Below are 16478 nucleotides of genomic sequence, written 5' to 3' on the forward strand. Positions count from 1 at the left end.
ATCTACACGTGAGTTACGACAAAAAGTTTTACAAAACTACTCTCCCCATGTGTTCGAGTGCGATTCGAAGATCATCATACTTTTGTATATCTCTTTCCTCAGTGTGATTTGTCCAGCGGGATGTGCCTCAGGAGCGACTGTTTGGGGTACCGTGATCTACACAGACGTGAGTTTAGTACATGTACAATACAACAATAAGTACTGCAACTAGAAAGGTAACATTTGCAAAGCAAATGCATAATGTTTACCTTCGCATAGTGTCTGCCCTGTTAATTCTTACTCAAAAACATTCATATATATGGTCAGCCAGGAGTCTAAATCCCTCCTGCTATAAAATTGCAACATAATGTAACCCAACACCAATTACCATGGTGACAGACGGTCTGATTCAGGTCATTGACCACGTCAGAGGTCAGTGTTTGGAGACGAAGAAGAGGAAACGTAGCAAAAATAGTGTTTTTCTTCGGTAAACATAATAAACTGTGGAGATTGCTACCGTTATTTTGAACTACGATATCGTAGAACACCTTAGACTAATTAGTCCATTTCGCCTTTATTCCACAGGACTCAAGTATCTGCCGTGCTGCTATCCATGACGGTAGAATCACCAACAGCGGTGGTGAGATCACTGTCTACAAAATACAAGGACAGGACTCGTATCTAGGGTCTGAGCAGAATGGGATCCAGACTGTCCGGTAGGTAACGTAGCATCAGTAAAAATCACTCTAATGTTGTAGTTATGTGTGTATGTAGCGTAATAAGATAAGCTGTACTTTTGTCAAATTGTCCTTGCGCTTCATCTGATGTCTATAGAAATAAGTTGTACTTGTGCCAAAATTTCTTTGCTCTTCGTCTGATAAAAACAGTATCAGATGACGATATACTTTAATTGGTTATACTTACAGACTGTTATATTGTAATGCTCCAAATTCATCTTTCAGGTATTCCAGCTGGGGCGGTTCCTTTGCCTTTACACGAGGTAAAATATTAATATGCTGTAATATCTATATCATTACCATACTTAATTGTACACTGAAGTAATTCCCGATTCCACATATTGCTATCTTTTATATACGATCCCTTCACAGGCAGTAGTACAGCGTACAATGTAAAGAAGCAAAGAACACAAATAACTTTAATTCGACACAGTAATGCTAGGGGCAGAATTATGAAGTACATATATAGTCTATGTTTAGGAATACGTTGGTCAAAGATTTGACGATATTTCAATATTGTTTGCTCTCACAGATCCGCAAATGCCGCAGCAAGACGAGCCGGAAGAACCGGATCAAGGTGTTTAGATATCGTCCATCTACCGCCAAATTAACGTCTAGTTCTAATGCCCATCTACCTTCAAATTAACGTCTAGTTCTAATGTCCCTCTACCTTGAAATTAACGTCTAGTTCTAATGTCCCTCTACCTTGAAATTAACGTCTAGTTCTAATGTCCATCTACCTTGAAATTAACGTCTAGTTCTAATGTCCCTCTACCTTGAAATTAACGTCTAGTTCTAATGTCCGCCTACCTTCAAATTAAGGTCTAGTTCTAATGCTGTCTGTTGTGTGAGTGACTGACGTCTTGTTGGTGGTACAGGTTCATACAATTGACATTCTTTCTAACTTATTTCCTCCTTAGCCACAATTGACTGTCACACGGAGGCAAGGCAGTTGGATGGACAGAATGTCAGGTATGTTGGACATGCACATGTACATCTTAATAGTGGGCAAACTGGCAAAAGACTTAGCAAACAATTATTGTCACTATTTCTTTGTGTGTATGAGTGTATGAAGTTAGGGTCACAACAATAGTAAAATATTGTTTTAGGGCTCTAGAACATAGTAGTGTATCACGATCCCTATAGTATTGTAAAGCCATTATGATTCTATAGCTGTAAACCTTATGCCTCTAGCAATGGCTTTTGAGATGTCAGATTAGGGTGGCTTCTAGTTTCTGACCCTGTCTCTCCCTGATTCTGACTAACAGTGTAACCTGTCCTGCCGGCTGTCTGGCGGGTACAAGCACTATCTGGGGTCTGGTCGTCTACACAGATGTAAGTATCTTATTTTAACACAGATATCACAGATATCAATATACTATGTGATAGGGTTGATTTAACTTACTACTTTAAGAAAAGACCAGAAAATTCACCTTGAAAAGCGCTTGTTAACAGCTAGGGACAGAAATTATGTATGTCATCGTTTCATCAAGATACAAAAATGTAGTATTAGCATTGCAATGCCGACAATTTCGTTATGTGATGAAACATACGCCAAGCGCAAACGTCCCTTTGCTACATGTATACAGGACTCCAGTATTTGCGGCGCGGCTATCCATGACGGCAGGCTGACAGACGCTGGTGGGGAGGTGACTCTCTACAAACTACCCGGGCTGGACTCGTATCTGGGGGTCGAGCAGAACGGGATTCAGACTCGTTCGTGAGTTATAGATCCATGTTGGAATTAGTGTATGTCTTTATAAGATGGAAGGACCTAGTCCGTGGCCTAGGCCAAAGGATGGGCAGTAGGACTAAGTAAGTATTAAGTTAGAAGATGGGCCATGGGGAACACGGAGGAAGATTGATTACAACGATACGTTGGCCACATGTAACGCAAGGATAATCAGTAGGATAACGCAAGGATAATAGTGGCATTATTCTAAAGCCTCGATAAAACAGACCTTAAGATCAAAACACCAAACGTACAGGTACCAAGAAACTTAAAAAAGGTCTTGAATGACACTATTTCTACCAAATGCTGTTTAACCATGTAAAGTCATATTTTCTACACACAATGCAAAACACTGTACCACACGTAAACAACTGATGTTTAATCGGATTTTATGACCAATCTTCAGGTACGGCCGATGGGAGGGCGCATTCGCCTTCACGCCTAGTGAGTAATGAATCTAAGTTGCCTAACAGATGAAAAATGAGCGGACAATTTGCGTTTCTTAATTTTGCTTCATAGATGTCCACGGATTCGACTACATCAAGTTCTTAGTTGTCGTTCGTAAATCTATGTCATTCAATTCGATTCAAAATAGGTTACTCGACTTGGTCGAGGATAGAAGGATAATCAATCCATCAAAAGAATAAATTTGTTTTTATCGAGAATATGAAAAGCAGCACTAAATATCTCTTTCTCATTCGTCAATGTATTTTTGTGTTTTGTCACACAGAGCCTATTGTACCACTACAGGAACCTGCTAAAGGTTAGTCTTCCCAGCATTGCTACTTTAAATTTATCTTCTTTGTCATTCAAGCATTTTTACATCTGAGCTGGATAACAATATTTGTCAGTATCCCAATTCAGCCAAAGGGCTACTAGAAGTGTCACGGCATGCTGACAAGCAATTACTACTACATTCTTAATCACAACAGAAAATTTCACATTGACGTGACCAATTCACTATAAATTCTGGCGGGAACAAATGAAGAATTACTGAGGCTTGGAGAACTTAAGCGATCAGAGAACCTACTATTCTAGCTATGATTCTGCTGCTCACTTACAGAAACCGTGACCTGTCACACACAGTCAAGGGACATCCCAGACGTAAACACAGGAGAATCCTACACGTAAGGCACCTTAACATCGATAAAATGTCGTACCATTTGTTAATCTGTTGTAACACTTCACATTTTGGACAAGGGTGATTTAAAAACAATCTCTTTGTGCGGGAGTGGGACAGGCCCATTTTTGGTACGGTGTGTAGTGAAGCCATCTGCTGCATTTGCTCCAAAGCAAATGTCGATCTTTCTAGTTTCAATGTTGTTTTAGTTTTAAAGGTGCTCATCTTTTTCTAAAATCGTCTTTTTTTTATCATTCTTCCTCATCACCAGGGTTAACTGTCCCGCCGGTTGCGCTGAGATGGGAGGCACTGTGTGGGGAAAAGGCATCTATACTGACGTAAGTGCACTAGTGAAGGACTGTTTGCTGTAGAACTGTTGATCTGATTAGAAACGTTTCGTCACTAATGAGTGCATGTACCTTCTGTGCGCCGTTCAGATGTTTGTGTAGTCATTTGTATATTCGGGACAATTGGAATACAGGTAGTGCTGACACGTTGCCTGTATGTGTTATGTTAGGACTCTAGTATCTGCCGTGCCGCTATCCATGACGGCAGGATCCCCGCCAGCGGTGGAGAAGTGACTGGCTACAAGATCCCAGGCCAGGCCTCGTACCAGGGTTCTGACCAGAACGGAGTCCAAACTCTTGGGTATGATCTAGAGTTAACTTTCCATTTCACGTGACAAATAGATTTTTCAGTAGAATTTCTGCTTTTTTCATGTTACTACCGATACCATTTTGAACACATCTATTTACAGTAACGAAAGGCCATGTTAGGTTTTACGTGTATACTAGTATTTAAATTATGACATACATTGTATATTTCCCCCTTACTATCACAGGTACGGGAGCTGGTCCGGTTCCTTTGCCTTTACAAACATTACAGAAGGTCTGTGTACTTCTTTACATTCTTCTCTGACAATGCACTATCAACCACAACCTTAGAGGTTACTTACGTACTTGGGAAAGGATTAACACACTAGAAAGGCCAATATTTGCTTTGGAGCAAATACAGCGATGGGTTCACCACATTTTACGACATGGCAGGGAAAGAATGAGAAACACAAGGGAAAACAATGATTTACATTGATATAACTATAATATGAAGTAACTTACAACTAAAACAACAGTTGGATAGCTATTCCCTACTTTATTGGTTAGGATTTTTAATTGCATAATGCAAACTGTTGATTTTCAAAAAAAAAAAACGTTCATGCCCCGCATTCCAATGCTGGAGCAGAAAAGCTTGAAATACCAACCAAAACACTTGAATAAAGACATACTGTCAGTATGGAAATGCTCTGTGCAGGTGTTAATCAAGTTAAATCCCAACAGCCAATCAGCAAGAAATGCTCTGTGCAGGTGGAAATGCTCTGTGCAGGTGTTAATCAAGTTAAATCCCAACAGCCAATCAGCAAGAAGTATAGAGGAAAGCTGTATGCCTATTGGTTGATGCCCTGCATTCCATTGTGATGACTCATGCCCAGACGTGGTAAACACGGCACACTAACACAGTAATACATTTGCTATAACACAGCCAAAAAACTCAAATAAAACCATTCTAAAAGCCTGTATCACAAAAATGTAAAAAACGCCTAGGGGTATTTGCCCACTGTACCTCCATACCAAATTTCAGGACCTTGGGCCCTAAAATGAAGAAGATGAATCCATTTAAACTAGAAAGGCCAATATTTGCTTTGGAGCAAATACAGCGATGGGTTCACCACATTTTACCACATGGCAGGGAAAGAATGAGAAACACAAGGGAAAACAATGATTTAGTAAATTACATTGATATAACTATAATATGAAGTAACATACAACTAAAACAACAGTTGGATAGCTATTCCCTACTTTATTGGTTAGGATTTTTAATTGCATAATGCAAACTGTTGATTTTTACAAAAATTAAAAATAAAAAAACGTTTACAATGCCCCCGCATTCCAATGCTGGAGCAGAAAAGCTTGAAATACCTACCAAAACACTTAGAATACAGACATACTGTCAGTATGGAAATGCTCTGTGCAGGTGTTAATCAAGTTAAATCCCAACAGCCAATCAGCAAGAAATGCTCTGTGCAGGTGGAAATGCTCTGTGCGGGTGTTAATCAAGTTAAATCCCAACAGCCAATCAGCAAGAAGTATAGAGGAAAGCTGTATGCCTATTGGTTGATGCCCTGCATTCCATTGTGATGACTCATGCCCAGACGTGGTAAACACGGCACACTAACGCAGTAATACATTTGCTATAACACAGCCAAAAAACTCAAATAAAACCATTCTAAAAGCCTGTATCACAAAAATGTAAAAAACGCCTAGGGGTATTTGCCCACTGTACCTCCATACCAAATTTCAGGACCTTAGGCCCTAAAATGAAGAAGCTGAATCCATTTAAAGATATGGCAGGAGGAGGAGAAGGGGGAGGAGAAGGAGGAGGAGAAGAAACATCAGAAAAAGCAATATGGGTTCACCACCACTTCGTGGTGTGGTGAACCCATAAAAAATGGGCAGGAGGAGGAGGAGAAACATCAGAAAAGACAATATGGGTTCACCACCACTTCGTGGTGTGGTGAACCCATAACAAGTAATGAATAATTATAATATCATAGACGAAAACTCGTTTGGTGCCTTGCGTAACTTGTAAAAAATCCAATAAGACTGGTACGAAGGAAAACAGGAAAAACTTAGCAAAATGTTGTTGATTTAATCAAAACAGCAAGGATGGTTATCATAGTCGAACAACAAAATATGTTCCCAATTAATTAAACTCACAATACAAAACAAGAGTTCCGAGATCTCATGCCTCCATGAAATATGGGCTTGCTTTGCCAGACTTCATTTCAATATGTCCTCATTAATTATGCAAATAACCTCTACATTAACAAAATATATGCATATAACCCATAAGTAACTTACCCATGTCACGAGGTATAAAATTCCCATCATCCACCAATAAGGAGTCACAGAATTTTCACATTAATTATGCAAATTAGGTCATCATTTGCATAATTGTTATCTGTTGATGTTCCGCCTGCCACAAATTAGATAGATAACATGTATAAAAGAACTACTATATAAAACACTGTAATTATAGAATTTCCTCCTTAATCATGCAAATTAAGTCCTCATTTGCATAACTTGTATTCAATTATGTACAGCTCTCTCTCAGCTACCTACACACCAGAAATGATGAAAATACGTTTTTCCTATCTGGATTTATTGGCTTTAGAAGATTTCGACAGAAAGTCCCCTGCAGTTCCAAAACACACTGCTAGGGGGACCAAACCCACACCACTTATCACTGACAGGATTAGCTATCTGTCACCAAAAAGTCATGACCATAGCATGTTCAGGACAAAAGATACAAAAACCGGAGGTTCTGCTGCAATACCAAGGTCATCCACCAGGAGGCCCATATTTGTCCTTGACCTTTGTCTTCCTAAGACTTATCAGCATACCAAACATCATCTCAATCCATAAAGGCGTTATGAAGTTATGCTGAATACAAATGTGCGGAAACACAAACACACAGACACACACACACACACGCGCCAAAAACAATACCTCCATTTTCCATGGAGGTAATAACTAAAGCGAACAAGAATGGAGTCCTACCTTGTGTGTATAAAGCGATCAAGGATGGAGTCCTACCCTGTGTGTACCTTACATGTTTTGTTTATATCGACATAATCTGAAGATATGCCGCGATGACGTATGGCTCCGCGGATGAGCCTACTATACTTTCTGGATGAGTCTACTGCACTTCCTCACCTGACAGGCGGCCTCTAGATCTCTGACAGACGTCGTTGAAAATGAAACGGTGGAGTCCACTTAATTGTATTTCTTTTAGTTGTATATTTCGGGTATCTGTATAGAATTCAAAACACCAAATCATTTACCATTCACACCATTGTAAAAACAATGCATATTTGTATAGCGCATTGTCGTATATTCCGGCGTGTCGTATAGAATATGGTCCGACTAGATCGTATAATGACCCAGAGCTACACATTTACATGTTAGCATAGACGGCATTAATGGACAGTTGAGTGCCTGTATAAAGACACTAGACCACCCAAAAAATCGAAAACGAGTGTTTATAATGATTTTTTCTTGTAAACATTAGCGCATTTGCCGGTGCGCGAGCGGCTCTGGTGGGAGTCGGCACTACATAGAGATACGCCCCGCCCTGCACGCGGGCGGTACGGGCTGTCGGCGGCACTGGAAAGGGCTTATGATTGTCAAGGACCCGGCCTGAATGATTGTGTTCTGAAAAAGTCTTGTCGAGGCCCTGGATGTTCCTTTAACGTTAGACTTTTTATTTCCTCTCTTGCAAATGAGACCTGACAATAAAAGACATTCATGACAATGCAATAATATTAAATTACACCATGCAATCCCGATTGAGCTAGTGCACCTGTTATGAATGTACGTAGTCCCGTATAAATTGACAAACTAATTATTACGTACGATCACCATGTTTATACGTGCAGCCTATGTGACGACAGCCATCCCACAGACGCCTGGTCCTACCCCTGCACCAGCCAGCCGCTCCAAACCGAAAGTTACCACCGAGGGGAAGGTCACCGTGCTCAAGTCCACCAACGTCACGCTGAAGTGCACGCTGAGATCCCGACTCAGAAACACCCACCACCGCGTCAACTGGTACAGAGTGGGAGAAAACGGTACCCAGGGTGCTCCCCTGCTAACGTATATCGACAGACACGCCTTCTACAACAAACGCCGAAGTGCCGAGCTGGGATTGGTCGACAGACTGGAGGCCGTTGATGACCACGCCTCCCTTAGGATTCTAAGGGTTAAAGGAGAGGATTCTGGGACGTACAGATGTGAAGTCATGCTGGTGTCACAACAACTTTCCTACGCTGACGTCAATTTGACTATTCTAGGTACGTTCTGTAATATTATTCTCCTTACAATTACTTTTTTTCTAAAAACAATTACAACTTACAATTTTGATAAACAGGAAATACGATACGCTTATGGAATGTTTTCTTGTCCATGCAACATCTTTTTGTCTTTTTATTCGTGGAGACAATGCAAAATAAGTCATTTTTGAAAACCTATATTTGACAATAGAAAAGAAAACTTCCACATTGTGTTTGTAAACTACATGTAGGCCATGAGTGAATAATGAACCTAAGCGTCTAAATAATTTTAATAAATGGAGAACACGTAAAATTACCATATCAGGTGCAATGTCATAAATGATTTTTAAAGACATTGCACATGATGTGCGTAATTTTCCGTGTTCTACATTTAAGTCATGGATGTATCTTTAACAACGAAGTTTGATGTGGCCTTTTCTGTAACTATTTTCAGAATGTTCAACTGATGAGAAGAAAGACCAGACCATCGATATCGTCAACGAGTTGGAAGCTTTTGAAACAGAGGCGGGGAGGTCTGTGGACAATGATGATTATCAAGGTCGGTCCGATGTGATTCATAAACATTCTGTTGTTCAGCCTGCTTATAGTTATGGTGGGGTCTATTGCCTCTTTTATTGATTGTGATAATCCAATATGTTGGCATGTTGTGATCTATGATTGGCTTGCAATTACAAGTTGCAGCTTGAATCATTTCAGAGATGTGTCATAGAGCGGTGTTGCTTGGTAGAAGAAAGATCTCAGTCTCTCCATTCGTCAACTTGGTTGTGTGAGGCCGTTATGGTTAGCCTGGGTACCATCCTATTTGTATGCCGGGGCTCTCATACTCCCCCCTAAGAAATTTCTTAGGTATGGGAGCCCTGGCATACAAATAGGATGGCACCCGGGCTAGTTTATGGTTTCTAACAAGAACACTGGCGTTGGAACTCATCAATTTTCTTTTTCTATCTGTTGCGGCAGGACAAGGACAGGGGATTGTGATCATCTCGGACACTGGAAGTGTATTCACCGTTGCTCTGTTCACGGGAGGCATCTTCTTCATCTTGTTTGTGGTCATCTTTGCCGTAGTTTTGTTTGTTTGGAGGAAGCGGAAGTAATTTCTACACGTACCACAGAATATTTTTAGACCAATTCATTTTTAAAACATCCCAAATAAATCCAACAAACGTAAGAAGAGTTTGAAGCACTCCAACACCTATACCACGTATTCAATTCCATATCTTATACGTACGCTGCCGTTGATGCTATAGCTTGTATAAACCTTTGTACCAAGAAGAAATAGAGAAACGAAGACATTGAACTTTCTCTCGCCCGATTATGTGCCCGGAGACATGCATGAAAACGAGAGAAACAGTAAGTCTTTTAGTCAGTTTGAAGAATTCATTCTAGTTATAATGTTAGAATCGTTTTTGCTGTTTGGACTGTTTTACAGATATCCTAAGAAGTTGAATTGATTTTGACATTTCTGCAGAAAATATGGATAATGTTACCTTTTTGATATGAATCACTGGATGTCTTGCAAGATGTTGCATTATATACATTGATAGTTGTGACGGTTTGTTACTGCGGCGAATTTCAGAAAACATTAGATTCACTTTTTATAACCTGAAATGATACCACTTTTCTAGACTGTTGTTACCGTTTCTTGGTAAGAAATGTTAAGTGAATGTGTCATCTAAGGCGAGCAAGACAACTTTGTACAGAGGGAAGCCTGTTTTTAAACAATAAACCTGTTTGACGAGTCCATTGGTAGTTTGTTAGTGTTGTTATTTTTGACAGGTTGGTTTTTCAGATCTATACTACACAACCATATATTATGAAGCAAGTTTAAACTGTAATTTCCAACACAACAAATTGGAATCACCCCAATTTTCGACTGTACAACTCCAGTCTTTGTCATGGAATGATCAATCCACCGCTTCCGTGACGTCATGCAGATAACACACGTGACTCCGTGAGCAGTGGATCATAGGTTGCAGAAAGTCTGTGGCGCCCCCCGTCTCTGTTGTGTTGGAAATTACAGTTTAAACTTGCTTCATAATGATTTCTACCAACACAGATGAATTTTCAAGATAAGATAACACAACCATATGATTGTATCTTTCCATGAAGGCAGATGATAGGTTTGTTTTGTTCTGTTTATTTGATCGATTTCCATTAGTTTGTACAGAATATCTAATTAGTATAGTATACATACTAGTCTTCCTGAAGTCGTGTTACACGTACAAACACTAAACTATGAAACATCAGTTTCTTGACGTCAAATTGCGACATCATGTCGCTGAAGGTTAGACAGGTACTAGGTACAAGAAAAACAGTTACTCGGGCAACTGGACATGATTTTGGATACGGTCAGACGTCACTGACACTTGATACCTGTACATGTCAGAAAGGCAGGTTTATACGCACGAACTTTTCCAGAAAAAAATCGTATTCACTTATTCAAATATCAATGAATAGTTCGTGCTTGTAAACCTGTCTTTCTGACAGCTCTCCAGTGACACTGATGAAAGATAGTGAATGCTACTTGAAACGTCTGACTTCCCAAAACCATATCCAGTTACTTGAGTAACTGTTTTTTGGCGCAATTCCGACATGTTGTGTGGTGTCCTGTGGGGACGTCGTGGTCACGGTTTCATCGCTTTTATCACCACACTCCTTTCAACGCAAAGACTGGTTGATTAATGTTCGGTTTCTCCGGCTTCAAAGGCCATGCGGGTGGGCAAAACGAGTCTCCATTTCACACGAATAATGACGTTCAATTGAGACGTGCTCAATTATTAATGTTGAACCGTCACCACTGCGCCGAGGGGACGACCAAACTCCCGCTGCTGACAGTACTTGTAACAGAACACGTACATATTGATCACAGTTACAAAGTGCTTAGCTTGCAAAGCATGAGGTTGTTTCCAAACGCGGTACAACCAGAAAAGGTAAGATCTATCTTTTTATTATTACTGCGTTCTCAATACGGTGCATATTCCGCAAGTTAATGTAAATGCATTCCACAGATATCACAATGTTTAGCTTGGTGTATAATGAGTATATAGAGAAAGGACCAAATGCCTTTGGAAAATTACGACAACTCAACGTATACATATCTAGAAATGTGAACTGCTTGCATGTAAAGCTACGTATTAGGCGTTTGTTTTCGGCTTACTATGCGATTGTACTAAAACACATGTACAAGAATCAAATATAAAAAGGAAAATGAATTCGAAAGAGGCATGAAACTAAACTTAATGTAACGAAAACTAAGTATCGCATGGGATTTCTTATTATTTCCAAAAAAGATTGAAGGTTGATTTTAACGGAAGACAAAAACAAACGTGATACACACTTAAACTAGTTTAAGAGAACAAGAGATGCACTTATATTTTGAAAATACCCACAGGAGACACTGACAACAACGCTGACTGCACCAGCGGTTTGGAGATGACGCGTATTTTGAAGAACATCTTTTTCTTACTTTGTGTTAAGACTTTTGCTGTTTACTCGGAGACCTCAAGTACCGGTAAGTTGTACCCACATGGCATATCGTCATGGAAATCAGCTACCGAATGCGACAAGCTTAAAGGCATCCAATGCGATTTTAGAGCAGAAAAACTGGAAAATTTCTGAATAAGACAATCTTCGTGATATTGACACATACTGCTTCACATTAGCACATTTTAATCAGTTTTTTATACTTTGGATGTCTAAAACTGCAAAAACAAGCCCCAAGATGAGTCCTTTATTCTATGGTTGGTACCCTAAAATCAGCCAAGGGCTTTTCCAGTAACCGTTTTCTGTCAGAATTGGGGGTATTTTTGTTCCATGTGGGTCAACATACATTGAGATAGTGTGGTTTCAAATCAGTATGTAGATAAGTGACTAGAATATTGACTTTGAAAAAATCTGGTTTCCAAGCCCTAAAAACTGCATTGGATGCCTTTAACGTACAAATTTCAAATCGTCCATTTCACTGTCTAGGTTCAATGCATTACGTCATGCAGAAATAGATAAGTGCGAAGAGCTTGTAATGATGACGTCAACTGGAAGAAACGTGTCAGGTTGATTTATCCACAGATGGGGTAGTTAATATTGACAGTTTAAATAGTTTATACACGGCATGTTCGTGAAAAACATGTCTAGATACATGTGTAATGTCACGCCACACATAAGTCTAGATCAAGATCATGTATGCTCATTGTTGACAAGTACTTTGAAATGAAACGTTCAGATATCTAGCTGTACTGACACCTAGTAATACTTACGGGAACCCAGTTGGATACATCAAGTCCTTCGGGGTTCATTCTCTTTGTACAGCTTCCATTGCAGGTAAAATAAGTCCGTTTTACAATCGATAACTAGAGTAAAATCACTGCTCAATATTGCATAATATCTATCAAAGTCTGTGTAAAAATTGCTTTTCATATATTGATTGACTATACACGGCGATGGTCAAAACATTTTTTTGGCCTTAAGCAAGTATTGGACAGAGGAATCTTACCTATTCATCCCTTGCTTTTGCTGAAAGCTATCTCACAAAGATATATGCCATGGTACACTTGAGATTCTTACAAGTCACTATTTTTAAATTGTAAAGATGGTTGTTCTCTAGACAAGTGTGTCACTGCCACAATGCGTATTATTTGAACCTGACAGTGACAGTACAGGTCATTTGTGTCCACATGACACTCATTCAAATTCACTTCTCAACTTTCGGGTTTAATCGTCTAGCATGGTGGACAATATCACGTCATTGTCACGTGAGGGAAAAACAACTCATAACTGTAAATGTTTAATTGTTTCAGTCGATCCGCACAGAGAATGTTATGAAGGAATAGGGGAGTCCTATCGAGGCCACGTGAACTATACTGAACGTGGCTTAAAATGTCTGTTCTGGGACCATGAAAAGGTACAAGAAGTCGTGAGGCCCAGTGATTATGAGAAGTACGGTCTCCAAGAGAACTACTGCAGAAATCCATTCTCAGACAGTAGACCGCTGTGCTTCGTCAACCCTGACGATAGTGAACATTCGTTCTACTGGGATTTCTGCCCCATTCCCAACTGTAGTAAGTACAAAACTTCTGTTCTACTAAATACTAGTACCTACGTATCTTGAATTAACTCTAGGCGTTGTTACATTGTTTTGAGATGGGTGACTAATACTGATTGCGAAATCATGTCTTTCTCTTAGTTCGATAATTACACTGTTTAAAACGTATAGGTCACTAGTTTGTGTTTAGAAATTTAAATAGGTCGAATTTTGGAAATTATATTGCTATTTTCTAAACGTATTTCGAGTATGAACAACCCCATTCGTTTTCCAGATCCAACAACTACTTTAGCTACCACCACGCCAACGAGAACATCTAGCCCCACCACAGCTAAAAGGCACGTCACCCCGCAGCTCCCAAGAGCTTTGTCAACTACAGCATCAAGGGGCGGTCCCTCGCCTGCTGGCATCACAGACTCACTTCAGCCGGGGCATACGCATGCGCGTCCCTCGTCACGTGTAAGCCGCATCACTCAAGTTACTCCGCACAGCGGCGGATTGCTGCAAAAGAGTACCGAGAAGTCCGCTGTTGAAGGTACTTATGTCATGATGCAATTCTTATTGACGTCGTTTCGAAGCTTCTAACATTTGCACATATGCATGTGGATATTGTTATAGACCCTCTGAGATATTGAATTTACCATCAGGCTTCTCACAATGGCTTGATTGCGACTGGATGCAGAAAACACAGAATATGGCAGGTATATACTGGGACCCGAATATGAGGGCTTGCACGACGTGAGCTTACTCAACTTACGTCGGCCGCCTGAGGAACGGCACGCGTGCAAACTTAAGGCGATTTGAGTCTTAGCACGCGTGCAAACCGACGCGACCTGAGTAAGCTCACGTCGTGCAAAACCTCGTTTCGGGTACCCAAAATATAGCTCAATATGGGGATGGATGTCACATTTTTGCGCATGGGTTTCAACGCTTGTTATTTCATGTCAGCTTGCAGACTGGACCAGTTTGAATGCGGCAGCGACAAACGCTGCATATCGCGTCAGTCTGTGTGTGACAACCTTGTCGACTGCTCCGACAGAAGCGACGAAGAGGATTGTGGTAAGTAACATATGGTGACGTTATAATGGCGTCATGTAATCATGAATAGCTCATTTCGTTGACGTGAAAAGGGTCCTATATGGTGTAATATTCACATGAAAATAAGCTAATATTAGAAAAAAATACTTTTACGACTGTCCTAATGCATAAATACATGTACGCTTCCCCAATGCAACATTCGATACTAAACGATGTACAGCAAAGTGAAAACCGACGTTTAAAAAAAAAGAAGAATGCGAAAAAAGTCAAAATTTATGTCATTTAGAAAGCTATTTGTGTGCGGGTATGTAATATATGAAGTTGATGAAAATGATGACTTGTTCCAGTTGAATTGAATTTACTTTAAATGATTGATTGAGTGAGTGAGTGAGTGAGTGAGTGAGTGAGTGAGTGAGTGAGTGAGTGAGTGAGTGAATGAATGAGTGATTAACAAAGCGCTCTTTTAATCCCGTATGTTATTGTGGTTGTTTGCTAGCATTTCGATGCGCAGCGGATGAGTTCTTCTGTGATGACTTATGTTACCCTAGCCACTTCACGTGTGACGGGTGGGACGACTGTGAGGATGGAAGTGACGAGGATCCAGCAAACTGCCGTGAGTGATAAGATCGTTTCGTGGATTATTCGTAAGACTTGGTAACATATTATACGTCTGTATGTTTCATTAAGTCACAGACGCGCACACACACGGCTGTGTTTGTAGGTATTGAAGTGTACTGTTCTTGTTTTTCAGTCACAACATCGCAGCCTCTTCCAGATGGCGGTGTTGATAGCGGAGACCAGGGAGGTGATTCAAATGAACAATCCCAGAACATTGGAGACAGTGAAAATGGTGACGGTCTCACGAGGGGCAGGGAAAATGGCACCGATCATGATCAAAATAGTTCTGGAATAAATGGAGACGGCGATAGTGCATCACATTCTGGCACAAATGGCACCAATGAGTACCAGAATGACACACGTTATGAAGGAAACAATGGCACAAATTTGCAAGATGGCGGGTCGCATGGTAACAACAGTGATTTGCATGGCAGTGGTCGAGGCAGCGGTGGTCAAGGCAACGGTGGTCAAGTCAACGGTGCTCAAGGCAACGGTGGGCAAGGCAACGGTGGGCAAGGCAACGGTGGGCAAGGCAACGGTGGGCAAGGCAACGGGGGCCAAGGCAACGGACAACAAGGCAACGGTCAACAAGGCAACGGTCAACAAGGCAATGGTGGTGGCATATACGACGGCGATGGTAAAGGGATACACAACTTGTCAGATTATGAAGAAATTTGGCTGAGGTTCAACCTTACCGTGAAGAATGCAACAAGATTGCCGTGCCCGTGTTTCGTGTTTGGGCGCCAACTTGTGGGAAGATCGTCTGCATCCTTTGTCAATGTAACGGTAGTGTTCCATTTTGTAGTCACAATTGTAATGATGAGGTTGACGTCCCATATTCTTGAGTGAAAGTCATGCATGCCATACAAACATGTTAAATCTCTTTTACAACTAGAAATACCAAGGCAACACTACAAACGTCGTTTGATATAGAATGATCAAACTAATATCTCCAACTCAAACGTTTAGATTGGACTCACCGGAATATTCTGCATCACTACATGTAAGCTCTCTGAACCAATAGATCAAAATTGCTTTAATTAATTAATCTAATTAATTGCTTTATGCACTTGTGACGTCATCATTATGTCAGAGGTTGTTGGAAGTTGATATCGCCCCCCGTCCCGGTTGAGAGAAGTATTTGTATTAGGTATGAGCATTGTTCTGAGATAACAAGAGAGAGAGAGAGCATTCCTTGTACAACATTCTATATGGCTAATGTATATTTACTTACATGTACAACATGAGGTGTGAGCTTTAATGTATTGTTAGATATCACTGAATCGCAAGATATCATTCCCATCAGAACG

At 40.5% G+C, this 16478-nt stretch overlaps 2 protein-coding genes across 2 annotated transcripts; both read left to right on the forward strand.

Annotated features, from left to right (window-relative positions):
- Positions 1-36: 36 nt before the first annotated feature.
- On the forward strand, positions 37-10217 carry LOC109481132. Its single transcript, XM_019783624.1, has 16 exons — positions 37-166; positions 565-695; positions 942-979; positions 1249-1293; positions 1637-1688; positions 1985-2051; positions 2306-2436; positions 2855-2892; positions 3179-3211; positions 3512-3575; positions 3840-3906; positions 4086-4216; positions 4410-4456; positions 8061-8474; positions 8908-9012; positions 9432-10217. Exons 4-16 carry the CDS (start codon positions 1257-1259, stop codon positions 9566-9568), a joined length of 1323 nt encoding a protein of 440 aa, XP_019639183.1. The 5' UTR covers positions 37-166; positions 565-695; positions 942-979; positions 1249-1256; the 3' UTR covers positions 9569-10217.
- Positions 10218-10746: 529 nt separating this feature from the next.
- On the forward strand, positions 10747-16017 carry LOC109481090 (cell wall protein IFF6-like). Its single transcript, XM_019783561.1, has 6 exons — positions 10747-10758; positions 13372-13528; positions 13787-14047; positions 14461-14571; positions 15047-15163; positions 15302-16017. The coding sequence occupies exons 1-6, from the start codon at positions 10747-10749 to the stop codon at positions 16015-16017; spliced, it is 1374 nt and encodes a 457-aa protein (XP_019639120.1).
- Positions 16018-16478: the final 461 nt, after the last annotated feature.

This window comes from Branchiostoma belcheri, unplaced genomic scaffold, assembly GCF_001625305.1.
Source record: "Branchiostoma belcheri isolate BF01 breed outbred unplaced genomic scaffold, Haploidv18h27 scaffold54, whole genome shotgun sequence".
NCBI lineage: Eukaryota > Metazoa > Chordata > Leptocardii > Amphioxiformes > Branchiostomatidae > Branchiostoma > Branchiostoma belcheri.

What these genes read in the sequence shown, in the direction of transcription:
- LOC109481132 (XM_019783624.1), top strand. Translation starts at nt 1,257, where the DNA reads ATGCCGCAGCAAGACGAGCCGGAAGAACCGGATCAAG. An exon ending in GCCGGAAGAACCGGATCAAG is followed by an intron (nt 1,294 to 1,636) that starts GTGTTTAGATAT and finishes TTTCCTCCTTAG; the next exon opens with CCACAATTGACTGTCACACG. An exon ending in CTTTACAAACATTACAGAAG is followed by an intron (nt 4,457 to 8,060) that starts GTCTGTGTACTT and finishes TTATACGTGCAG; the next exon opens with CCTATGTGACGACAGCCATC.
- LOC109481090 (XM_019783561.1), top strand. An exon ending in CTGCCCCATTCCCAACTGTA is followed by an intron (nt 13,529 to 13,786) that starts GTAAGTACAAAA and finishes TTCGTTTTCCAG; the next exon opens with ATCCAACAACTACTTTAGCT. An exon ending in AAGCGACGAAGAGGATTGTG is followed by an intron (nt 14,572 to 15,046) that starts GTAAGTAACATA and finishes GTTGTTTGCTAG; the next exon opens with CATTTCGATGCGCAGCGGAT.